This window comes from Macrobrachium nipponense, chromosome 3 (genome assembly GCF_015104395.2).
Source record: "Macrobrachium nipponense isolate FS-2020 chromosome 3, ASM1510439v2, whole genome shotgun sequence".
NCBI lineage: Eukaryota > Metazoa > Arthropoda > Malacostraca > Decapoda > Palaemonidae > Macrobrachium > Macrobrachium nipponense.
Window position 1 is genome coordinate 73,106,507 of NC_087202.1, and position 26,584 is coordinate 73,133,090.

At 44.2% G+C, this 26,584-nt stretch overlaps 1 protein-coding gene across 1 annotated transcript in view; it reads right to left on the reverse strand.

Moving 5' to 3' along the window:
* Positions 1 to 26,584, reverse strand: part of LOC135221810 (translocon-associated protein subunit delta-like) — a 70,563-nt gene that overhangs the window by 39,522 nt on the left and 4,457 nt on the right. Inside the window, exons 2-3 of the mRNA XM_064259693.1 lie at positions 13,840 to 13,958; positions 13,467 to 13,541 (exon numbers count right to left, since the gene is read on the reverse strand). Of these exons, the coding sequence (XP_064115763.1) occupies positions 13,467 to 13,541; positions 13,840 to 13,958 (194 nt within the window). The remainder of the gene's footprint in view (positions 1 to 13,466; positions 13,542 to 13,839; positions 13,959 to 26,584) is intronic.

Genomic DNA, 26,584 nt, shown 5'->3' on the forward strand with positions numbered 1-26,584 from the left:
CTCTCTCTCCTCTCTCTCTGATCAAATTACTACTGGATATGTCTCTTTGGATATTTCGATTTTGCCAATCTGAGGGCTACGAGACAGTTTGAATACTATTCACGTATAATATAACTAATTAAAGAAACTTCTGTAAATAGGCGTATATTATTTGTATCAAACAAAACATTTACTGGCATGAGTCCAGAGGCGTTTAACAACAACGAAACGACCACTTTCTCTGTCCTTAACTCGGAGCGTCAGAAGACGCCCCTCTCTCTCTCTCTCTCTCCACTCTCTCCTCGGTCTCCGCTACTCCTCTCTACTCTCTCTCTCTCTCTCTCTCTGATCAAATTACTGGATATGTCTCTCTTTGGATACTTGGAATTTGCGTTGTAATCTAACCAGACTTCGTTTTGTTATTATTAACTGAAACAATCAATGATTTTTTCCTTATTTGGCGCTTTTTTGGACTGTTATATGTAACTTTTGGCGCACCGCACGCTAGTATGTATTCTTCGCGTCTGAAACTAGTTCCGCATATGAAGGCGTCACTAAAAAAACATACGAAAAATACGACGTAAAAAGTGTGAAATCACATAACCTCAACATTTTTTGTTGTAATCCTACCAGAAACTGATTTTTATTAATATAAGTGCTAAACTATAGGATTTTATCAAGTATGCGTTTTTTAAAAGCGTCGTTACTCAGAGCGTCGGAAGCGTCAGCGTCCGACTGAACAAGCGTGTAACCCAGGACGGATTTTTTTTCCATTTAAATATTTTAGAACAAAGCGTCGTACTCGGAACGTCGTAAGCCCGGAACCGTCGTAACCGGGGACCGCCTGTACAATTTTCTCGAGCTAAGGAAGCTCTTAATATGCAAATTTAACCAAACAAACTTTGTTAAATACCGAATCTGAGTAGGGTATTTGTCCGTAACAAACCTTCTTAAGCGAAGTCCTTACCAGGAAAGAACCTGTAGGAACTATAATAATTCGTAGCGAACCACAAGGCAACTCTGATGGTTATAAGACTTGCATTCAGTAGTCGTATACAGCACGTCTTGCTACTACATTCTTTCTCTCTCCGATCCAGAGAGAGAAAATGAATTCTTGCCCTCGTCGTTCTTTTCCGTCAATAAACAACATACGATTAGTATTAGTCTAAAAGAGATCGCTGAACTCTAGTTCGAGAAATCCCTCAAATTTTTATTCTCTTGGATAAAGGCCGTATTCTATTCCTCTATTATTTGGATAAGAGCCTCTAATCGAATGAATGAGAGCTCGTACAAATCTTGTTTAATTTTCAAACGATCGCTGAGGAAAAAACTCTATCATCATCTAAGTCCTCCTGACAAGAATGACGGCCGCCTGTGCGACATCGTTGCATTCTTCTCAGAGACAGCTGTGCTTGTGGCAGATTTCCACCCGTAACGGACATACGTGAACAGAACGACGCCGCCTGTGCGGCACCTTTCGTCTCTGTCCAGAGAATCCGCTCCTGGTCAATCATAAAGAGACGCGTCCTGGTTTGATTTCCCGGTATGATTCTTTTGAGGAAGATCTTTTGGCGCTTGGTGCTTAACCTTTGCAGAAGTCTGGTTTTGTTCAATGCGCTTGGACGTATCTGTCCGTCTTCGGACCGTGTCGTCTGTCCAGCTGTCCACCTATGGACTGGCGCTTGGCTTGGTGTCATTCCAGACGACCCCTCTGCCTTCCCGTCTTGTCCCGCGTTCTGGCGCCTGTCGCCCTGACGGAGTTGCCGTGCGCACGACGTTTTGTCCAATCCAGGCTGTCCGCCGTTGTCAAGGTTGTCCGCAATCGGCCCGATTCTGTCTGGTTTGAGCGCGTCCGCGTAGGACACTTTTCCTGTCCGAGTAGTCCAATTCTGGCGCCGAGCGCCTGGGTGGTTCTGTCCTACCGGACACTACTTTCGCCACATTGTCCGTCGGATGTTGCGTCCAATCCTAAAAATGGAGTTTTTCGTCCTTCTTTCTTTATTCGTCTCTGTACTCGTACTAGGAGTAGAGGAATAAGTCTGGAGTCCAGAACGCGCCGTATGACTAGCTCTCTTGGGGGAACAGAAGAAAATCGTCCTTTCTCCCGGCAGGTTCTTTTCAATACTCCTACTAAAGAGGAAATTTGTTCCTGCATTTTAAGTATGAAGTCGTTCGCAGTTTCTATCTTTTCTTGGGGCCATGAATAGGAGACATGCGCGCTGGAAGGCGTAGGAGATCGAGAATATTGTTCCTCTTGGCTCTTTCCTCCATCCTCGTAGGGAGAATCGTCCGGAAACGTTGCGGGCTGCGAGTCCAACGTCGAGCTTTCCCAACTCCTCTTATCGGACACGACAGTTCGTCCGGAATTCATCCAATTCTTCGAGGAACGAATGGGAAGACGAAAAGCACATCTTTTAGGATGCTTTCCAATGCGATCCTTGGCAATTGGGACGCTACCGATTCCTGCCGAGGGACGCCTGACCGGTGGGGGAATTCTCGTAACCTCTGTACGACTTGTCGACATTCCTTCTCCTCTGGGCCTGGGAGCTTGGAAGAGTCTAGGTCTGGGAGCGAGACAGGAGCCCCGATCGGAACGCACCCCCATTATTTTTACGACGCCTTTCCAATGCGAACTTGGCAGTCTTGGACGTTCACAGAGTCTGCCGAGGGGAACGCCTGATCGGCGGGATTCTCCGTAACCTCCGACGACTGTCCGACATTCCTTCGCCTCCTGGGCCTGGGAGCTTGGAAGAGTTCTAGGTCTGTGGGAGCGAGACGAGCCATCATACCACCCTCCACTTCAATGGGGAACCTATAATTCCTCTTACCTTTTAGAGCTCGCTTTTTTGAGCTACAATCCATTATCTTCAAATTTGCATATATAAAAATTTGTAGTTTCTGGTGGAGTAGAAGTGATGGGATGCACTACTACTAGTACTGCTAATACTCTAACTGCTCGTTAGCACAAACGCTATTAAAGCTTCTAAAGTAGCGTATCTAGTTATATGCTCTTCTTACTTCCTAAAGTAGAATTAAAGTTTACTATTTTCCTCAATAAAGTTGTAACCTTTATTACATGTATAATGAATAAATATTATATTCCCTTTATGCAACTGTTGAGTGTCTACCGATAATTTCGGTAGTTTTTTCAATATATTTTCTTCGAATTTTCAGAAGCGAAATTCATTAAACGTTAATAACGTATGCCGAACGCAAGACCCAGTACTTCCCTGCAAAAGACACCCAGAAGATCGCTGGCGATGAAACACGAAAATCAATCAGGAGGAAACCGTAAACGTGTTTTTACAGTCCAACGATAGAGAAAATTCCTGTCCTTAGAAGGTAATAGTTCCTATTCCCTGCCACCAGCGGCAGGCCGGTAGATCACTGACTACCTACCTGTAAGCGTGTGCCGCGAATTCGAATTTCTATTCGGGGACTACGTAGTTATAGCTAGTTGTATCTTGACGGGAAGTTGAATGTATGAAAATAGAGTACTTAGAATAACTACCCAAATGAAAAGAAAATAGATATAATGAATATAAGTGAACCTGGTCTTCCCAAGAGACTGGGATGAAGATCAAATAAAGGTTCTCAACTTAAGATCAGATATAAAAAATAGAATCAGGGGAACCGCAATATAATGGGAAAGACAAAAACAAGGAAAACTAATATTAGAAATATAGTAACTCAGATGTGAACTAATAGCGGTAGAATTTGATCTGAAAATTGATGACATAGTAATATATAGACCTCCTAATACCATAGTTTGAACTTAATATTGAAAAATTGGATTGATTATGTAGAAATCACAAGGGGGGACTGGACTATTCTCACTATCTGGTGACTTGCAACTTTCCTTTCGGAGAATGTAAAGAACGAATAGGAGATTGTGGTTGTACTTATACATATAAAAAAGAATACTCGTAGTGCAGAAGATAAGAGGCAATTTAAAAGCTCTTAGATAGCTCTAATACACATTCCACAAATAAATCACCCTGACAACAAGAAAGGAACATACTTTGACCTGTATTTGTGAACGAGATGAATTATGGTTAAAGAAATCATAGTTTTATAATGCGAGTATTTCAGACCAGAATGGTCATAAAATTACAGTTCATTCCAGCAAGTGAAAATCGAGATAACAAGAATGAAAAGTGGGAAGGATATGGAAAATACAACTTCTCAGTAAAATTAAATTGTCATAATTAATGAAGAATTAACAAGATTGGATACATTTCGTAGTGATGACATAAGGGTAAATCGAGATATTATATTAAAATTTGTAGAAAATAGTGGAAAAATATATACCGAAGAAGAAAAGTAACAGCATTTCATGCATACCAAGAGCCAGAAGGATCTTGTTCCAGAAAATCAGAAAGTGGAAAAAAGGTCTTGCAAAAGAAAAAATGCTGAAAGTTAGAGAACTAAAAAGTAAGATAGAAAATGCAGACAAAGATTATACACTCAAAAGAAAATGAAAAACGGGACACTTGGAAGAAAAAACCCTATTAAATATCAAGCAAAACCCCAAACTATTATACTCAGATGCGAAGAAGATGAATAAACAGAAGATAGAATAGGCCCTCTGAGATTGAAGGAGATTACGCATGAAAAAAAAGAAATTTGCAACATCCTGGCAGAACGATATAAGAGGAATTCACCCCTAGAATATATAATTAAGATAATGATATAGCATTAAGGGATGAAAATAGTGATTATTTAGCACATAATATTAATGAAGCTGATATTGTGCAAGCTAATTAATTAAATTAAAATGAGCTCTGCAGGGGCTGAAAGCCGGCTATTTTGTTAAGAAAGTAGTTCATTCTATCGCAAAGCCCCTTGCAATATTATTAAGACAAAGTTTAGATACAGGCAAGATTTATGATGAGCACAAATTAGCATATATTACCCCTACTTTCATCAAAAGTGGAATCAAGACTAGAGGCAGTAATTATATGCCTGTGAGTCTAACATCACATATTATGAAGTGTCTGAAAAGGGTATGAAGAAAAATATTATGAAACATTTAATAAAATAATTTGTTAAATAAAGTACAACATGGTTTTTCGTACCCGGAAACGTACAACAAACCCCAACTGTTTAGTTCCAACGTGAAACATATTCAAAAATATGAAAGCGAACATAAACAGATGTGGTTTTTTAGACTTTGCCAAAAGCTTTTGATAAAGTAGAACATATATATTAGCGAAGAAAATTAGAAACACAATATCGTGGATAAAGTAGGAAGAGGGTTAAAAGAATTTTTACCAACAAAAACAGATAGTTAGTGCAAACGCGAGAAATCGATGAAAGCAAGGTACTATTCCGGTGTGCCGCAAGGTCACGTGTTTAGCTGCAATAATGTTTGTTATTATGATTGAAGAACTAAGACAATAATGTTTAAGGATCGGTAGTGAGTATTTCGCAGATGACACAAGAAAAGAGAGAAATTACTGTGATGAAGATAGGCCGCTCTACAATAGACCTTAACAGATATATGATTGGGCAGAGGTAAATAGGATGGTAGTTAACTCTGATAAATTTGAAATCAATAAATTATGGAAGACAGAGAAAGAAAGTCTATAGCATATAATGGACCTAATAATGCGACCGATCACAAATAAGGAGCAGTTAAAGACTTGGTGTGATGATTATATGAACATGTTATGCAGTAATCAAATAGCAACTCTGTTGGCAAGATGTAAAGCATAAATGGAAATGTTGTTACGGCACCTTCAACAAGAAAGCTGAACACATGAAGTTATGCTTTATAAAACATAGGTTCAGTAGTCCACTTGAATATTGCAATATGATATGGTACCACACACTATCAAAGATATGCCGAATAGAGAGTGTACAAAGGTCCTTTACAGCTAAATAGAAGAAGTTAAGGAACTAGACTACTGGTAAAGACTACAATTCTTAAAATTATATGTCTAGTAAGGAGAAGAGAACGCTACATGTAATTCAGGCATGAACAGATAGAAGGAATAGGCAGAAATATCATGGAACTAAAAATATCAGAAAGATCCAGCAGAGGTAGATTAATAGTGCCCAAAACTATACCAGGAAAAATAAGGAAATCACCAGGACATTAATCACTACGCACCAGCATCGATAATGCAGCGTTATTCAATGCGTGCCAGCTCATCTGAGAATATAGTCAGGAGTGAGCGTAGAGTTTTGTAAGATAAGCTCGACAAATATCTAAGACGCATCCCAGACCATCCAGATTGAGATGCAAAATATACCGGAAATGTACTAGCAACTCTCTGTAGACTTAGAGTTGCCTCACACTGGGACTGCTGGGCAACCGAACAAGATGTAAGGTTGTAAGGTAGGTCAGGTAAGACGGGAAAACAACTAATGTGGTAGGATATAAAAACCTTGGTTCTCCACCTTTTCAGGAGAAGACTTCATAGATACTATCTCTGAGTCTGCATTGCCTGGAGAGCTACAGCTAGGACGTGACCTGCATGCTGAAAAGACTCTCGGATCTACCACTGGATATGTGATGCCCCTATTGGGTAGAATCCAAGAGTCGGTCCTGTTAGAGGGACTTTCCCTTACCTAACAGATCCTTAAACCAATACCTCTGCATGGAGCCAAACCCACCAGACCCCTAACCAAAATACAAAGGGTTAATATTACGACAAAAAGAGTTGCCTCCTGCAACCTCTTTCAGACAACCAAAAAACCCAATATAAAAATATCGGGTAACATATAAAAAATTTACACAGTATAAGTGTCAGCTCCCTGCGCCACACCGAATCCGCCGATACTCAAAGTACCCGAAGGCGAAGCAATTTATCATATTTGATTTTTACATCACGTAGGTAGTGGTTTGCGAAACCGATTGGCATCTCCAAAGGTCGCCTCCATCAAGTTCCACACAGACATATTTTTTCTGAATGCAGCGAAGGTTGCGGTGCTTCACCTCGTGAGCTTCAATTTCAGTAGTTAAAATGTCTTCTTTACAGGCAACATGTGCCTCTGTAATAAGTCTTCTCGAAAAAGGAAAGAGCATTCTTCGACTGGGCCGAGTGGGTCATTTACCAGAGCACCCAAAGCACATCTGAATTAGCTTCTTAAGTGTTCTTCCTCTTAAGGAATACTTCTATTCGCATAGGGCAAAGAGTTCTTTCAGGCTCTTCCCCTACTAGAAAAGATAAACTCGAACTTCAAAGCTTCCTGGGCCAAGGCCGTGATGGTTTTTCATCTTTGGCAAGGAAATTTGGAAGAAATCGAACACACCATAGATCTTCTTAAACCCTACATTGCCCTCGATACTTTGAGCTCACTCACTCTCTTACTGTAGCTAGGGCCAAATATGAGATAGCCTTCTTCGTCAGCTCCTTGAAGAGGCTAAGCAGGAGTTCGAATCTAGACCTATCCAAGGAATTGTAGAACTACGTCTAGATTCCATTCGGTACTACATGCAGGACGCTTAATGGTTTTCAATGATCTATAAGATCATGCAGGTCCTTAATCTCGGATAATTTAAGCCTCTATGCCGAAATACCGGCCGCCAACATACTGCGGTATCCCTTATAGTTGACACAACAGATGACATTCTTCTTTGAGGAGATAAGTAAAATCCCCAATTTGGGTCCCAGAGGTTACTGAAGAGGAATGTTCTTCCTCTTGCCCAACGTCTGAAGACATCCCACGTTTGACTGTAAATACACGCAAGGTGAAGGTCTCCTCGCTCTTGCATTGCTTAGCATCTGTTGCTGAAATCCTTTCGCTCTGACCAAACTTTGGACATCTGAAAGCCAGTTTTTTTCGACTGGAGATCGGGAGATTTTTTGTGGTACCTGTCGAAGTGGGTTGTCTGAGTAGATCGTCCTTAGCGGTAGAGCGATCTTGGAAGGTCCACAACCCATTCAGTACCTCTGTGAACCATTCTTGGCCGGCCTAAAAGGGATCGATTAAGGTCAATTCTCGTTGAATTCGGACCTCTATGCGAACTTCTTTGATGGTTCGCCCCAGGCTCTTGAAGGGGGAAACGCTTAGACGTCGCGTCCGTCCCGTTCTAGAAGAAGAGATCTATGCTAATGCCTCTGACCGATATCGGAGAGTCAGTAAGGATCCAGCCCTTGTTCTTTGACGTGGCAGATGTTTATGTGTGGCCTGCCCCATAACTTCCACAGGCTCTGCATACATCCAATGAAGGGTCCCTCTTTGGGAGGCTGATCTTTTTCCTGCTGAGGAGATCTGCTCTACATTCCTTTCTCCCTGCACGAACCTGGTGAGAACTTGATTCCTTTTTCTTCTGCCCACAGAAGAAGGTCTCTTGCTGCCTCGTACAGGGAGAAGGAATGCTCCCCCCTGTTTTCCTGATATATGCCAAGCTGTAGTGTTGTCCATAGTTGACCTGCACTACCGATCTCTGACTTTGGGCTCGCAAGCCTCGAGCCACCCACAACAGCCATCGAACTCCTTTCTGTTGATGTGCCAGCTACCTGTCCCCCACATGACCTGACCCTTCGCTGGTTCCCAGAGGTGCCCCCCACCCCCGTGTCCGACTCGTCGAGAACACCCCAGGTTTGGTGTCTGGCTTGAAGAAGACAGTCCCTCGCAGAAGAGTTGGGATCTGTCCACATAAGAGATGTTTCTTGACGTCCTGGGATAACGACAGGGAGAACGTCAAATCCTGAGACCGACAACACCCGCCAAAGCTCCACTTCCGATGAAAAGATTGGAGGGGGCCGGTCTCATGTGCGAACCTTCCTATGGAAACATTCTCCATCAGATAGCGTCCCCAGGGGGGCCTCATCCACTCCCTCACCGTCATACTTCTTTCCCTAAGAAGTTGTTACTCATCCTCGCATCCTCGGCTATCCTTTTCCTGAGAGGGCAGAAAGCCCGAAAAACTCAAGAGTTTCAATCTGTATCCCGAGATACACACACTCTTGCTCGGGAAATTAGTGACGACTTTCTTGAAATTGACAAAGTCCCAAGCCTTCGTCAATCAAAGTTACTTGTAAGTCCTTCAAACAACGATCTTCTGAATTGGCCCTTATTAGCCATCGTCGAGGTACATGGATATCTCACACCCTTTCATATGAAGCCATTGAGCCACATTCCTCAAAATCCCCGGGAACATTGAGTGTCCGTCGAGAGGCCGAAACACGAAGCCCCTGAACTGAAAAATTTTCCCCCCCATCATGAAGCTGATAAACTTCCTCGGGAAGGATGGGATCGTTACTTGGAAGTAAGCGTCCTGTAAATCCAAGAAACATCCAGTCCCTGGACGAAGTGCTGGGCCAACATGATGAGGCGTTTCCCATCGGAACTTCTTCTTTTCTACAAGCAGTTCAGGGCGCTTACAGTCTCAACGACCGGTCCCCTCCATCCCCCTGAGGACTTCGTAACTGGAAAGGCGGTTTGTGATCCCGATGAATGATGGTCTGTCACTAGTTTCATAGCCCCCTTCTCGCAGCTCTGAAATCTACTGCTAAGATGTAGAGCTTGATTCCTGATGGGGGGTCTGTACCTGGCCGTCAGTTCCCTTGGGATGGTCGTCAAGGGAGTACTTTTCACAAAAGGGATGCAGGTACCTCTCCTCAAATGAAGGGTCCAAGGATCCGCCCCCTTTTTGGGCCCAGACTTCTGCAAACTCTAGAGTCTGCGCCCCACCTTGTTTGAAGGCCTTGCAAGTTATTTGTGTTGCTTTAACAACTTGGCGAAGTCCTTAAACCCCTTCTTGAAGGTCTAACGACCTCTAAACTAGAGGTTCTTGATGAGACGTCCCCTCGAAGGTTCTCGACACTTAACTTTTCCTTCTTAGCCTTGGTAGGGAAGGAGGGCGGGTTTCTTGCCAAACGTGCCAAAAGGGTCCGTGGGTGGCTTTGGCGAAAGTGATCTCGAAATGACCTGCACTCGATTTTAGGAACAACTGAGCAGACAGAGGATCAAACAGCACAGAAGACCTCTGGGCATGGGAGACAGACTTCGTTAAGAAGGAACAATAAACAGACCTCTTCTTCACGATCCCGGCCCCATACAGGAGGCGATTCACAGCGCTCCGTCTCTTACCGACTGTCCTACAAGACAACACACATGAGATTCTTCTGGGCGAAAATGCCTCTGGCACTTCAATTTTCTTGCTAGGACCCCAACGACCATCAAGGATTAAATACTTCTAGCACTCTAAACATGCCTTTTAGCATGTGATCCAATTCATTTCATTGCCAAGAGTCTTCTAGCAGAGTTAATGGCGAGTATCTCCTGTCGAATCTACCAGCGCCGAAAAAAATCCGAATCACCGGAAGACTGGAGACCCAATCCTAAGGAACTCTCCTGTTTCGTATCCAGAAACCAGCGCGTCCTGATAACTTCGATGGACGAAAAGCGAACTCGTTTTCCCCGCTTCCTTCTTTGGAACATCCAGGAACCATAACTCCTCAGTGCCTTCTTCATTGAAAGAGTTGTCTTCATCCCTCACAACAAGAGATACCTTCCGCTGTCTTCGCCGTTGAAAAGTGAGTGAGGAGAATGAGGAGCCGTAGGAGTAAGGAATCCCCAAAAAACTTTCAAAGTAGCTCTGTAAAGCTTCTTTGTACGAAGACAACAAGCAGCAGAAGTGTTTCGGTTCCTCATCCAACCTTCTAGGTGGGAACGTCTTTTCGAGGCGAGCGCGGAAGATCCTTAGGTGCGAAGGGAATCCTGTAGGAGTTTAGCGAGAGGTTGGAGAACTCCCTCCTCTTAAAGAGTTCACATCCACTGGAGAACGATTAGAAGATCTGGGTGTCTACGATTAGACTCCCTCTTCGAGGTAACTGAATCTCAGCCGAAGGAGAGGTAGGGCCCTCCTCCAAAATCCTCAAACCATCCCAGGTTGCTTACGAGGAAGCGAGCGCCTACTAGACTCTTTGCACCTATCCTGAGGCGAGCGGCGCTGCCAGGAGGAAGAGCGCCTAGCGAGACCAGCGCGCTTGCGCGGCTCTCATCCCTGTCCAGTTGCGTACGATCACGGAATTCGACTGAAAGGCGAAATGCGCCTACTAGGAAGGCTGCTTGCGATACTCTTGACGCTAACAAGAGGGTACATTAGGGAAGGGCGCTTCAAAGCTCACGAGCGCCTACCTGAGAAGGGCGCTGGTCCGAGATTCCTGGTGCCTCCAAGAGACAAATGGTCAGGAGTAGTGCGCCTAGAAGCGGGAGAGCGCCTACACGGAGAATCGCTTGGAAAGCTCTTGTTGTCTGCCCCTAGGAGAATAATCAGAGTAGACGCCTAAAGAGACGAGCGCCTACTAGGAGATCTATTGCAGTAGCTCTTCTTGGCGCCTACCTTGGCGGGAGGCGCTAACAGCAGGCCGTCTAATTCATGCCACGACTCCTACCAGACTCTGATGCCTGTCCGGAGAGAAGTCACGATCCGACACTCTAGGATAGGTGACATCTGGAAGAACAACGCCTACTTGTATAGGGCGCCTTCCTAAGGATCTGAGGCGGCTGAGGAGAAGTCTCACGCGAGGGCATTGAGAAATAGCGTGATGAGGCAGTGCGAGTGCGCTTTACCGGAGAAGCGGGGAATCCATCTGGAGACACCTTCTTTCTCCTAGAGCGTCCCCACCATGTTTGGCGCCTTGAAGTCGAAGAGATCCAGGCGAGCGGAGGGGGCTCACGCGAGCCCCTACCTTCATACGAAACTTCCCCATATGAAGGAGAAACGCCTAAAAAGAGAGAAAATCGATCCTCTGAAGAGCGGCGCCTAGTCTCTTGACGGAAGAGAAACGTCTCTTCCTACGTGATATAACTGCTAGAGAGTCTGCTATCGCCGTGATCTGAAGCTTGAAGTTGTGTTGTTTGTCAAGTGTCTGTGATGGTCCTTGTTCGTTAGTTGTAAGTTGTTTGTCGTCCGCCGTGAGTTACTCTCGTAGGAGATCTTGTTGTTCTTCCTCGTAGCAGGCGTCCGAGCGCGGAGCGCGAGAAAAGACCGTCACAGGATTTCTTGGTTTCTTTGCCTCCACCGACGATTCTTCCGGGAAACCTCCGACTAGAAGCCAAAGGACGGCAGGGAGCTTCCAAGCCCTCTTTAGCGGGCGCGACGCATCCGGGGAGTTCCAACCTCATCTTCGTAGAGGGAGAAAACGAAGAGATAACATTGGCGTAGGAGCTCCTTCGTGTAGCGATCCGAGGCAGCCTGGGAGCGTACTTCAGTGGATCTTGCCGAGGGACGCCTGACCGGTGGGGGTTCCTCCCTAGCCCTCTTGCGTCTTTCGACTTTCTACTCCACGGGAACGGGAGTCTGGAAGAGGTCTGGCCTAGAGGCACTAAGGAGCCGGTCATACGCACCCTCCACACACTGGGGACACTGGCACTGATCACTGACACTCTACTTACCTTCCAACTGACGAATCTCTGATCCAAAGAAAGAATCGTGGCTCTCAGAGCTGCCGCCTCCGAAGGCGAATCTTCGCTTCGGTGTGGGAGCAGGTCTGCAACTTGTGAAGAAGGTTCTAATTTCTATGTTAGTATTAGGATCAACATCCAACGCACATTCATTCTAGATCTACTAGAACTCTAGAGAAGCTTACGCACTCGATCACTTTTGGCTCCAACTTCCTAACATAGAAGAGAGAGCCTTCATTCTTCTTCATTCAATCCCTTACTTCACTACAAGGGTAGCAAAAGACATTTCATTCCCCCTGCTTTCTGCAAACCGCGTGGGGGTCTACCGAATCTTTTTGGCAACCTCACCTTACAATCCTCATGTCACGCAACCCTAAAACAAAACCAAAGTTGTAACTACTGATCTAGGGTCAGACATCGTTAGACAAATCAACTCAAAATCAAACCGTCCACATCAGCGTATGCCAAGCCAAACAAAGCGAATACGTCACCAAAAGAAGTCCAAATTAACTTCCGGGCAAGCGAGAATCGAAAACTATTGAGAGGAACCGACAACAGTTGTTATCGTTCCCGCGACAGATTAAAATCTGACAAGCAACGTGAGTGTTTCGTACATCCGCCACCCACCGGCGGGTATGTAACCACCTGACCTACCTGTCGCGTGTGCCGCGAGATTGGAAATTCTGTCGGGAACGTCGGAGACTATAGCTAGTATATATCTGTCAGGGAAGTCATGTACAAAAACTATCTCATAGAGAATTCAAATTAACTGACTGAAAAGTGATAAACCAGGATGGAATGCATGTTAGCCCGAGATGAAAGTTTGAAAAGTCCCAAAAATCTCCAAGAGTTAGAATTTATTAAATTTTTTTGGCAGTTGTATGTAACAATAATACACTTATATCAATGCAATAAACACACACTTGTTTATGACTAAGTACAGATTCATATTACGTATAGTATATACTGTCCTTCAAAAATACTTTCTCTTCACACAACCAAAACATCTTTTAATTCTAATGTCTTATAAAGGAGAAAAAGTACATCTGTAGCAAAACTAAAATTATTCACAACAACATGACATGACAACTATAAACAATAAAAAGAATCAGAACACTTACTTGATACTTGACACCATCAACTGATCGAGCAACACCCACAATCCCATCAAAAGTTTCTGCATATAGTGACACATCCTGAAAAAGTTGGGACCATCATACAATGCAAACAAAATGGAAAATGTTTTTGAGCCATAATACCAAGGACCTTGGTATCAAGAATTAAGAGAATTCCATCTCAAACTGTACCTATCCCATCAGTTGTTCTTCCACCTTTTATCTTGAAATTAAAAATTTCTGATATAACAAATTTTAAGAATAAGGAACATAACCTGTACACCACAAAGCTCTATCCTGATATATACCATAGATATGCATACACAGGTATGTTAGTCACAAGCAGATATAAAAAAATATAACAATAGAAAAGCTTTACCTTTGCACCATTTGAACAGGATAAGCTGAAATCTGCAATGTATGCTATCTTTGTGACAAGGGTTGCATCCTCAGAGGTAAATCCAACAGCATCAACTTGTGCACCTTCACATGTTTCACCTGAAAATAATAAAAATAACAATTTGTCAAAAAATGATATTGTTATGATACAATAAAGTTTCATACATACTTACCTGGCAGATATATACATAGGGACGACGGAGTCTTAGCTATGTATATATCTGACAGGTAAGTTGATTGTATGAAATTGTATTTTTCCTAATTATACAAACCTGAGGTCCTTTAACAATAGGAATTAACTTACGGCGTAGCTGGAATTACGGCCGTTGAATCTTGAACAAGATGGTTAGGCAGTAACTACCATAGGGCAGGCTAGCCTGCCCGGATGTAAACACTCCACTTTGCCTTTCGGCCCAGGTTCAGATTGAGGGGTGGCATGAGGTGGGCATATTTGTTAAAGGACCTCAGGTTTGTATGGTTAGGAAAAATACAATTTTCGACAAATTGTTATTTGTTCCGATACGAATACAAACCTTCGGTCCTTTAACAATAGGAAGACTCACTGATTGGTGGGAGGAATCTGAGTGAGCCTCTAGAACTGACTGGAGTTCTGCGCACCTAGGCTACTCCTGGTCGTAAGAGCGAGGAGTGCCCTGCTGCCTCTGACAACTTGATCAGAGTATAGGAGCTGCGTGATCAAGAGTCAGACTTCTGGGCCTTTTCGAAATGAGTGACGGATCGTGACTCATCCGAAAAAGGGCTGTGAAGAATATTGGCGTCGGAGACATTAATGCAAAGTTCTGGGAAGGGTTTGCATTATTGCCAGTCTCCTTCCTCCCCTTGCTAAAGGAAAGAGCGGGACTGCTTCTATGATTCTGATAAGAAACATAAAAAGGATGCTTATGTATAGGCTTACCGCATCAATTGTCCGATCAGCCAGTGTGAGCTGGAGTCCTATCCTCAACCCGAAGGACGAGGAATGGACGAGGCGGGGAAGGGGGAGAGCCAGTCACTCTTGCATCCTTCTTACCTCTACAACTGCACACCATGGACGAGATGCAACTTGTCATGTCAAGGAGCTGGGTAAGCAAACATCTGCAAGCATCCACCACTGGTCCAAGGAATTGAGGTTCCAAGGACCTGGGGGCAGTCCCGGAGGGAAAGAAGGATATAGTCACGATGACCTATCCATCTTTCTGTCAGACATATTTTTCAGAGTGATGTCCAGTACCCATACTGGTCTATCCGTCTGCAGCGAAGTCTCTCGCGGTCTCGTATCCCACTGCAGCGAAGTCTCTCGCGGTCTCATACCCCACTGCAGCGAAGTCTCTTCGTCTCCGCAGTGGATAGGACACCGACACTCCATGGTGGGTGTCGATGGTTATGGGTACCGGAACAAGCTAGTAGGACAAAGTAATGATTGATCTGGAACAACCGATACAAAGTCCACAGCGTAGCTCGTGACGGTCTTGGATGCTTCGACAGCTGCCGACTGACTGCGTTCGGTTGTGCGAGGCGAGCTGTCCAAGCATCCGAGGCGTAGTCACGTGACCCTCGCCTTTTGAAGGGTTATGCCGAGAGACCATACAAATATAGTCTATCTGTTGCCACCGATGCCGGAAGGCGAGATGATGACTCTCTCAAGGCATGTGCCCAACAGGCGAAAGTCAATTGCCTTCTAGAGACCGAGGTCCCTGATGGCAAGACAAAAGTTCTCATAGTAGTTGAATATCAGCTAAGGAGAAACAACACTGTGCCGTTGAAGACGAAAATGGTAGGTGAATGCAGACCTGTATCTTCAAAGCTGAATCAAGAGAAGTAACTCTCAAGATTCTGAACTTAGAAAAGTCCTGCCGATGACACCAACTCACGAAGACGGCTTAATTCCTGTGATTTACAAAGGACTGAAAACGCTAAACTGCTACTTCATTGCTGTTCGGTGAGAAGTCAAGTTGCAATGAAAGCGGAGCGCTTTTCAGTAATGAAAACACAGGGATGTACTGCCTGAAGAACCGCTTCTCATGGGCTGAATCATCATCATCTTCTTCCCAGGTTATCCAAGGAGGACATCTATATACTTGGAAGTAGAGCTGGCAGGCCGGGGAACAGGCGATGTCTTCCGTTAAATATCTACAATTCGGGGTGAACAACGAACAATTGCACACCCGAGAATACGAGATATACAGGCGGTCCCCGGGTTACGACGGTTCCGGCTTACGACGTTCCGAGGTTACGACGCTTTTTCTTAAATATTCAATGGAAATTCCGTCCTGGGTTACGACGCTTGTTCCGAGGTTACGACGCTGACGCTTCCGACGCTCCGAGTTAACGACGCTTTTAAAAAACGCATGCTATGATAAAAATCCTTTATAGTTTAGCACAGTACATAATAAAAATATGTTTTTGGTTACATTACAACAAAAATTTTGAGGTTATGATGATTTTTGACACTTTTTTTTTTCGTATTTTTTGAATTTTTTTAGTGACGCCGCATATGCGGAACTAGTTTGCGGGCGAATGAATACACTAGCTTGGATGCACAGTTTACACAGTCCAAAAGCGCAAATATAATGAAAAATCATTGCTTGTTTCCAGTACATAATTATAAAACTAAGTTTCTGGTTAGATTACAACACAAATTCCATGGTTACGACATTTTGTTATGCTTTTTAACGATACCTCATATGCAGAACTAGTTTTTGAGCGGAGAGGTGCATAAATTAATTAACGCTATTAAACTGTATGGTAAATTGACCGAACACGACCTCGGACGGTCGAGGACGCCAAGCGTAACAATACGAAAGGACGCCACTTCAATCGCGTGCCTGCCTGCATTCCACTAGGTTGTGTGCTGAGACGTTGCTGAAATTCCTTGCCATTTTCGCTAATTTTACAATGGCTCCTAAACGCCAAAGTACTTCCTCCGATGATAGTTCATCCAAGAAGAGGAAGGTCATCACGATGGAGGTCAAATATGACGTGATAAAGCGTTCGGAGAAGGGAGAAACTAACACCGAATAGGCCGTTCTTTAGGCTTGAGCAGGACCACGGTGGTAACCATTGTGAAGGATAAGGAACGTATTCTGAAGCACGTTAAGGATGCTGCACCGATGAAGTCAACGGTGATAAACGAGAAGCAACGTAGCCAGAGCATTGTTGAAATGGAGAAATTGCTCATGATCTGGCTGGAGGACCAGAACAGCGACGTGTTTTCCGGTGAGCTTAAGTGTGATCCAGGAGAAGGCTAGAGCGCTGCATGAGGCAGTAGTGAAAAAGTTTGGCGAAGGCAGTGCTGGTGGTGAATTTTCCGCGAGTAGAGGTTGGTTTAAAACCGTTTTAAGGCTCGTGCAAATTTGCATAATGTGAAGCTGCAAGGTGAAGCTGCTAGTGCTGATAGCGAAGCAGCAGAAAGTTTTCCAGGTGGTTTGGCTGAGATAATTAAGGATGGTGGTTACACGGCTGACCAAGTCTTTATGTGGATGAGACTGGATTATTTTGGAAAAGAATGCCAAATCGAACGTACCTTTCCAAGGAGGAGAAGTCAGCACCTGGCCATAAAGCTGGAAAGGAGCGACTGACTTTGTTGTTTGGGCCAATGCAAGTGGTGATTTGAAACTGAAGCCCTTGCTGGTGTATTTGGCCGAGAATCCAGGGGCTTTTCAAGGGCATTTTCAAGAGTCAACTCCCTGTGATTGGAAATCTAACAGAAGGCGTGGGTTACCTTAATGGTCTTCGAAGATTGGTTCAATGACCATTTCGTGCCAGCAGTGGGAGCGGTATTTGACTTCGAAGGGTCCTGCTTTTAAGGCCCTCTTAGTCCTGGACAATGCCCCTGGTCACCCTTCAAATTTGAGCGACATGCATCCTAATGTGAAGGTGGTGTACCTCCCACCCAATACCACATCGCTGATACAGCCAATGGACCAGGGAGTAATAGCAAATTTCAAGGCTTACTACTTTAGACCATACGTTTTGCTTTGAGGGCCATAGAAGCTAACAAGGAGTTGACACTGAAGCAATTCTGGAAGGGCTACAACATTGCAGATGCAGTGAAGAACATTGCAAGTGCTTGGGACGAGGTGAAGACGACCACTTTAAATGGGGCCTGGAGGAAACTGTGTCCACAGTTTGTGCACAGTTTTTGAAGGCTTTGACCAGGCAGAAGACGTCGAGACTGTGACGAGGAAGATCGTAGGGCTAAGCAAGAGGCTGCAACTAGATCTTGAACCTGTGATGTAACAGAGCTGCTGGCTTCCCATGGAGAGGAATTGTCTGCAGAGGACTTACTAGAACTTGAACAACAAATGATTGAGGAAGAGGAGGCGGCACCAGAGCCAAAACCCAGGTCATTAACTGTGAAAGGCTTTGTCAGAGGGTTTTACTCATCTGGAGAAAGCCTTGGCTTCTTTTTGAGGCAGAAGACCCTAACGTTTACTTCTAGGTTTGACAAAATCAAGAGAGGAATCATGGATTTGGTGACTTTCTACAAGGAGACCCTGAAGGAGAAGCAGACGAAGAGAAGTGTGCAGTCCAGGCTTGACACTTTCTTTCACAAGTCTCCAGTACACCACCTCCCACTCCTAGTCCTGGTAAGGAATTCTGAACTGTTTTACTAATTTGTGTGTTTACTAGTGTACATATTAAAATGTGTTAATTTTTTATGTAACAACTAAATGTAAGAGTAAATTGTAACTTCATTAATTTTCATCATTTGTAATTTTATTGCAGAAGTGGTGACAGTTCCAAGATCCCCCTGTAGACCGTGACAGTTCCAGATCTCCCTGTACTACCTGTGACAGTTCCAGATCTCCCGTACTACCTGTGACAGTTCCAGATCCCCCAGTACCTGGACCCTCTGTATCACCCCGCCCACCACCTGCACGTGTACATCAGGTAAGCAATTTCATTTTTCTCATTTTCATGTTGGAAAAAATTGTTTACACCCTACATACATACGTACACTAACTTACATAGTGGTACAATGTGTTTGATGTTGCATACCTTATTATTTTTTTTTTTTTTCCATTTCAGACCCCTTTGATAGTGACAGTGACCCAGATGACCCTGAGCCTTTCCATGGTTTTGATGCCTCGCCCTATACTCAGGTAAGGAATCCTTAACAAATTTGTATAAAATGTTTTATAAAGCTATTAGCTAATAGAAATTTATTAAAAGTGTACATATGCTACAATTACATCCACCTTATATATATTTATGTACCCTATCATTCTTTCCAGATGTAGATGTCCCTCATCAGTTGATACAAGTACACCTCCCCAGAGCCCAAATCAGTTGTACGAGTAGTATCACCTCTCCCATTCCTTCAGGTAAAAGAATTCTTCATTTTTTATATTGAACATACGTATTACACACTACATATGTCAAACAGTAATAACATGTGCAGTAGTTACAGTATAGTAACTATCATTTTATATATTTTTTTATCATTCCAGACTCCCAAGCACCTGCCCATCCCCACTCCATAGCCCAGCCACCCACTCTCATGTACCATATGACCATCCCAGTAAGCAAGCCAACCACTAGAATTTGGTAAGGACATTTTTTTTTATTAATGTTTTTAATATTACATATAATAACCATGTTATGTATGTAACATACATACTATAATCATATGTACTATTACATTCATTCATTCCAGATTGGCATGCACCTGTGACTTACAAACCAGACCTCTACATAGCCTACATGTCTTCATTTTGCTGGAGGTAAGGATTCTCAGTTGTGTTTAATGTTTGCATCACGACAATAAATTTTGTGTTACACCTAAGTGGTTACATACTGTCCTTTAATATTAATTCTTCATTCCAGACTGCCCACATCATCCTAGCCTGTTATCTGTGATAAAGCACACTGAAGTTAGGTTTGGAATGCATCCTTATCATGAATGCTCTACACCTCCACCTCCATCTCCCACAACCTAGGTAACAGCTTTGAGACTCACTAAAAGTTGGTAAGTTATGTAAGGAATTTCTAAATTAAGTTTTTATACTACATGTTATATGTGATATTAAACCACTGTATGGGTGCATATTACTGTATGTAACTTACTATGCATAGAGTACTTACTGACATACTAATTATTTTTTTGTACATTCCAGAACCCCCTGATGATGTAGGCTATGGGCCACATAAGACTTTGTCCATCCAGGGTTTACGATGAATGCAAAATATAAACTAAAATAAGGAATTAATTACATACATTAACTCTTTAGTACTCTTGATATATCTACAGTGTAATTAACATATGCATTCACAACTTTCTGTAGTGTATATTTTGTACACTAATTTTGTTACTTTTTTCCTTCCAGAACCAACAACTCCAGGTTGTTACTACAAGTGTCATCAAGGATAACTACTACAAGTAGAAGCACCATTTTTGGATGGAAAAAAAACCCTTCAGGACAGTACACGTATCACATGTAACATGTAGTGTAACAAAGTATATGAACAGTAGGTTTTTACATACAGTAGATATTACATACATACGTACATAACTTTTTTTTACAGGAATTTCCAACCAAGTTTGATTATGTACATATGTACATGTTGATAAACCACTGTACGTATGGTTACTGTATGTAACTTACTAAACATACATAACCATGACTTAACTTTGATACTTTTTTTGGTACATTCCAGAAAAACCAACCAGGTACCCCCACTCCATGAATGCAGGCTATGGGGCCACGATAAAACTTTGTCCAGGGTTACTATAACATAAACGGTAAGGTAAGGAATTATACATAGTAGTAATTAACATACATTAAGTAAGTTTTATATTACTAAAAAAAGTGACCAAGATCTCTCACATGGGATAAGTGATCAAGGTCCCTCATGGAATTGGTACTGTACACTCCCTGCTGACAGGGGGTGTAGACCATCATTTACAATAAATGCATACCAGTTGATATTAAACCACTGTATGGTGCATATTACTGTATGTAACTTACTATGCATAGAGTACTTACTGACAAAATTATTTTTTGTACATTCCAGAACCCCCTGAATGATGTAGGCTATGGGGCCACATAAGACTTGTCCATCCAGGGTAACGATGAATGCAAAATTTAAACAACTAAGGTAAGGAATTAATTAACATACATTAACTAAGTTTATACATGTTATATATGTGATATTCAAACCACTGTATGGTGCATATTACCTGTATGTAACTTACTATGCATAGAGTACTTACTGACATACTATTATTTTTTGTACATTTTTTTGTCCAGAACCCCCTGAATGATGTAGGCTATGGGCCACATAAGACTTTGTGCATCCAGGGTTACATAGCAGGACAACTTTAAACTAAAAGTAAGGAATTAATTCACATACATTAACTTTTTTACTCTTGATATAACTCAAAGTAAGGAATTATAAACTAAAAGTAAGGAATTAATTAACATACATTAACTCTTTTACTCTTGATATCTATAATTTACATATTGTATTCAGGACTTTGTGTAGTATTTTGTACTAATTGTGTTATACTTTTACCTTCCAGAGCTACCAGACTGGGATTTTAGTGTACTCCAGGATCTAACAAATACATACGTACTACTACGAAGTGTGCAATGCATAATATATGTAGTGTATAGTGTTTAGTGTATACCCTAAGGATTAAGTGTAGTACATTGTGCTTTTTAGTGTCACAAGAGTTAATAAGAAATTATACTTCAAGAACCATCCTTTGTTGCCATTGGAATAACCACACTACACATCATGTAATCTAATTGCATGTCACACAGGTAAGGTCTCTAACTTTTTCTTAGTTTAAGGCATATTTCAAAGTGTCGTTCCGGCTTACGACGATTTTCGGCTTACGACGCGCCTCAAGAACGGAACCCCCGTCGTAACCCGGGGACTGCCTGTATTTAGAAGACAAACGCAGATGTCTGAAGAAATCATTCCGCATTATCGCAGCGGCAGGTGCGATGCAGCGGGAGACTAGACTACAGACTTTTCTTACCGTGCGGTAACAGAAAGATGATAGCGAGTCTATTGTGATATCTCTGTCTGAAAATTCTTGCAATGTCCAAGGCGATGCAGTAGAGATGGTCATTCATGTATGCGAGAATTCCAGCCAACCAGACACCTAAGTCTGTGATTGCCGGGCAGAGATTCGGTTCGGTAGTCAATCATTGTAGAGGAGAGAGACATAATCCGACTGTGCTATCTCGGAGAGCCAGCTGGTACTGGGCTGCAGAGGCACAATACACCACTAGCTCTCGCTCACTCGTCACCTTGAGTTGCCAGGTAATCCATTTCAAGAAGGAATGCGTTCGGCTAGAACCATCGAGCGCAGAAAAATACGCTCGAGCATTTGCATTTAATCGAAACGGATTTCAGTGAATGCAAACGCTGAGGTGGTGGTGTTGTAACAATACCTTAAGTATCACAAAATCGAAACTGGTAACTCCTGGGAGGTTGCAGGCAGTCCCGAGTTGCAGTTCAATTAAGAAGATACTATTCGTCTCAGTCACAACCCGTAGAGTTAACTACAGTATGTGCCTACACCTCGGACAATTCAACTGATAACAGAATCATGTCGCGAGGGCAATATACGTAGTATATTTGTAGGTTCTTGTACATAGACCTCCACCATAAATTCTCTTCCATTCGAGGAACAAGAATAAGGACTGGAAGCCGACACCCTTCATTCTCTAATGAAGAGAGTGTAGGAGAAGTTTTCCCCGAAGGAAGACTTCAATGGTGATAACAGGATACCGAAGACGAAAGTTCAAGCCAAACTGGATGTTCCCACCCGTTCTTCTCTATCCTGGGGTTGGCCGCCTACTGAGGCGACGGACCGTCAGGTTCATCCAGGCTGAGCCCTTCCCGAGATGTTCTTCCTTCAGCAGCAGTGCTTTTCTTGAACGCTGAAAATTCCAGGAATTCAAGCATTCGGCGAGATTCTCGATTATCGTAGTAACAATTATCTGGGATTCTCGTCTCGCCCACTCTGGACCGTGGTTTCACCCAAGTGTTTGCAGATCGAAGAAGACCAGAACACTCGGAGAGTGCTAGAGATTCTGAACAACTCTAAGCACTCGGCGAAACCCCCCAAAGAATTCGCCAGACGATCATCGGGTGGTGGTCCTCCCGATTCCCGTAGAAATCGAGGATGGGGCAAGATCCTTCCTCAACGAAGGGGAATTACGTCCGGTAGGACCAGAAGGTCCCCCCAGGAACGCAGTCCCCAACGTGGAATCCTACGGAGAACGCTCTGCAGGATCCCTCCCCTTCCCTTCGCAGCCATAGGGAGAGAGGGAATGGGGGAGGAAGATTGATACTCGCTCGCCTTTCCAGTGGAACTAGCAGTTGGAGAAGCAAGTACGAGCGGCCATCACCGCATGCAGGTCGGGACCAGCGGCTTCTTGCAGAGAAACGCTGGACCAAGGCACGGAGCGTCTGTCTCTTCAGGAGAGCTGCTGGCGATCGGACTGCACTGGTCGAGCGGCAAGACCGAGAGCAGCGGCGACGTTCCCGAGTGTCTGAAGAGCTGCTGCTGGTTCCCCTATCCGTCCGGTCCCGGTGGGAGCAGCAGTCAGGGGACCGGTGGGAGCGCAAGGAGCACGCCCCTCGTGATCACTCCTGATCGCCTCGCTCTTCCCGGTGTAGCCCGAGGAAGTTGAAGGGATAGGAGACGTAGGCCTGACGCTCCTCCCCCCCCGCCAACCGGCAGAACCGGTGTGCTGAGGGGGCTGCAGACGCTCGCCAACCTGCGGTGGCAATCGATCTGCAGGTCTGGTCAAGCGGTTCTCCCGGGGAGAGCGGCTGGACCAAGAACCACGGCGACGGTCCCGAGCGTCAGAAGAACTGCTGCTGGTCCCCCTCTCCGCCCGGTCCCGGAGGGAGCGGCGGTCAGAGGACCGGCAGAGTCTGCTGTCGCGGCGGGAGCGAGGCCTGTCCTCACGGCGCGTCACGCCACTTGGACTCGCCACGAAAGCGATCGCTGGCCTGGTGGGAGTCACCTGGGCACCAGTCTTCCGTTCTGTGCCTGGATCCTGGCGCCGAGCGAACTCGGTTGCCTGGATCTTGGCTGCACAGTCACCCGCAGGTGACCGTACACTGTACTTCTTGCGAACGAGAGGCCGAGACGGTACCTGGCGTCGAGGCAGAACCTCTGGCGCCAGGATAGGAGGTACCGGTGTTAGCCGGTACCCCTCCGGTCCCAGTCATCTTCTTCCTTGGGGAAGGAGAGACGGGCTCTGTTGCCGAAGGAACAGCAGGACCAGCGGAAGCCCCAACTGTCCCACCGGAGTGAGACAGATCCTTAGAGGTCTCTGAGCGAGACTTTTCGGCGGCTACCTCCTTCTTCTTCGGCTGGGAGCCTCAGAAGTCAAAGGGGAAGAGGCGGCAGAAGACGACGGCGACACCTTCCTCTTCGCCAGTTCCTCAGGACAACCGACAGGTCCTCCATTCAGGACGGAGTTGGGGCAATTGCCGAAGCAACACAGCCCAACTGCACCTGTCCGGAGGGACCTGCGGGAGTAGCAGTGGAGAGAACGCTTCCTCGAGGAGGGCTATGAACCCCTACCTGGCAGATGAAGCATCTGCCACCCCCGAGACTGGTCGGTCAGTCGCGCGAACGCGATCGTTGTCTGGGTGGGGCTGTCTCTGAAAGAAAAGGATTAATTAAAAGAGGGCTGTAGGTGACCGTACACTCGGTAACGCTCGCAAGCGGGCGGCCGAGACGGTTCCCGGTCCGGAGGTGGAACCTTTGGAACCGGGAGAGGAGAAACCACCGGTGGCCGGTACCTCCATGGTCCCCGTCTGCTTCCTCCCCGAGGAAAGAGACGGGCCCAGCCCCGTTCCCGAAGGAATGGGAGGACCAGCGGAAGATACACCTGTCTCACCGGAGCGAGACAGACCCTTAGAAGTCCCGTGACGAGACTTCTAGGGGGGGGAGACCACCTTCTCTTACGGCAAAGCCTAAAAGTTGAAGGGGGGGGAGGCATGAAGATATGAAGATCTCGAAGAGGAGGATGACGACACTTGACGAGCTCTCTTCCTCTTCAGTTTCTCCTTCCGCCAGACTTCTACCATCAGGAGTAGAACCTCACAGGTCAGCGCGACAGCTTCGTCCAGTGACATAACTCCCAGGTAGTAGTGGTAATGAAATGATTATCAGCAGGGGATCAGTACACACGCTTGAGGATCGGTACGCAACATGCTACGAGTCATAGGTACAATTACAAGGTTAGGATAACCAACATGATGAGCATCCAACCAATACTGCTGAAAACACAATCACCACTAGTCTGTAAAATAAAGAAATTATTAAAGTAATGAGGATACTCCTCACACATCCAAGGGCGCTGCCCTCTGAGTGAGAGGAGATCCCCAAACCCAAAACTGCACGCCCATCCTTCTACCTTCTTCTGATAGTAAGTGAAAGGAAGGAGAAGAGAAATTACCATAACAACAAAACACGGACAAACCTTGAAGTTCCCTTGGTAATTCCCAAGCGTAAGTGTAATTCCGGATGAATACATGTCCCATTACAGGATCAATATCACTTACGTTAAATACATATCACATCCTCATGATAAATACAGATCTCGTCCTCATGCAGGTCTGAGCCAGTGTTAAAGGGCGTAAGAATGTAAACAATATGTTAGCATACCTTAGCTGCTGATTCTTAACACAAGTAGAGGGGTGGTTACAAAGGCTATCACAAAAAGTGGGTTTGTATATTAATTGAAAAACCAAGGACAAACCTTTGTTAGTATTAATATCAAACACCATATATTTATAACTATTTAAAAAAAAAATTTAACCAAAAGGATCCCACCAGGAAAAAAGATCAACGACCAGTCAACCGGAGCTCACAAACATACGTCATCGGAAATCGGCCGAAAACAAAGAGGAGTGTTTACATCCGGGCAGGCACGGTAGTTACTGCCTAACCACCTTGTTCAAGATTCAACGGCCGTAATTCCAGCTATGCCGTAAGTTAATTCCTATTGTTAAAGGACCGAAGGTTTGTATTCGTAATGGAACAAATAAAAAATTTCAAGAATACAATTCTATTAAGGACTTACAAACTGGCAAAAGCACCAACGAGAATTAAATATGTTCGTTACCTAATATAATTAGAAAAAAGGGATCATGTCAAGATTATCAAACCCACTATTTTTCAAGACCGATTTATGCTATAATAAAGCCCACAAAAAGTTTTACAGTCTATGTAACACAGAGAAAGAAAATTCTAAGAACATTCTCAGCTAGGGTCAACCTTGTTTTTTCCTATAACAACACACTAAAAGGAATGCTAATAACAAATGGACCCAGGGAAAGTAATAACATAATATATAAAACTCCATGTATGGACTGGCCCTCCTTTTATGTTAGCCAATCTAGCAAGGATTTAGAAGTAAGAATTAAACAGCATAAATATTCTGTGAAAACGAGGCAAACACTCACTGCAATATTCATTCGAGCGAAAATGATCACCAGATAAATTTGGATCAGCAGTTCAGAAACTGCAAGATCAAAAGATGTCTTGTCACGAAATCCTTTAGAATAAGCCAGTACGTATACAACTTACTTCCCATTGTAATCTTAACCTCTTCATTACCGAAAGTTTGTTTGGAGGTAGGTGGGTACCACCATTGAAGTCTACTATACCGCACCGGGTGCATAAAGGTGGTACGCATAGTACCATCAAAAACTCCTCTTTTCAGATAGGGACTTCCAAT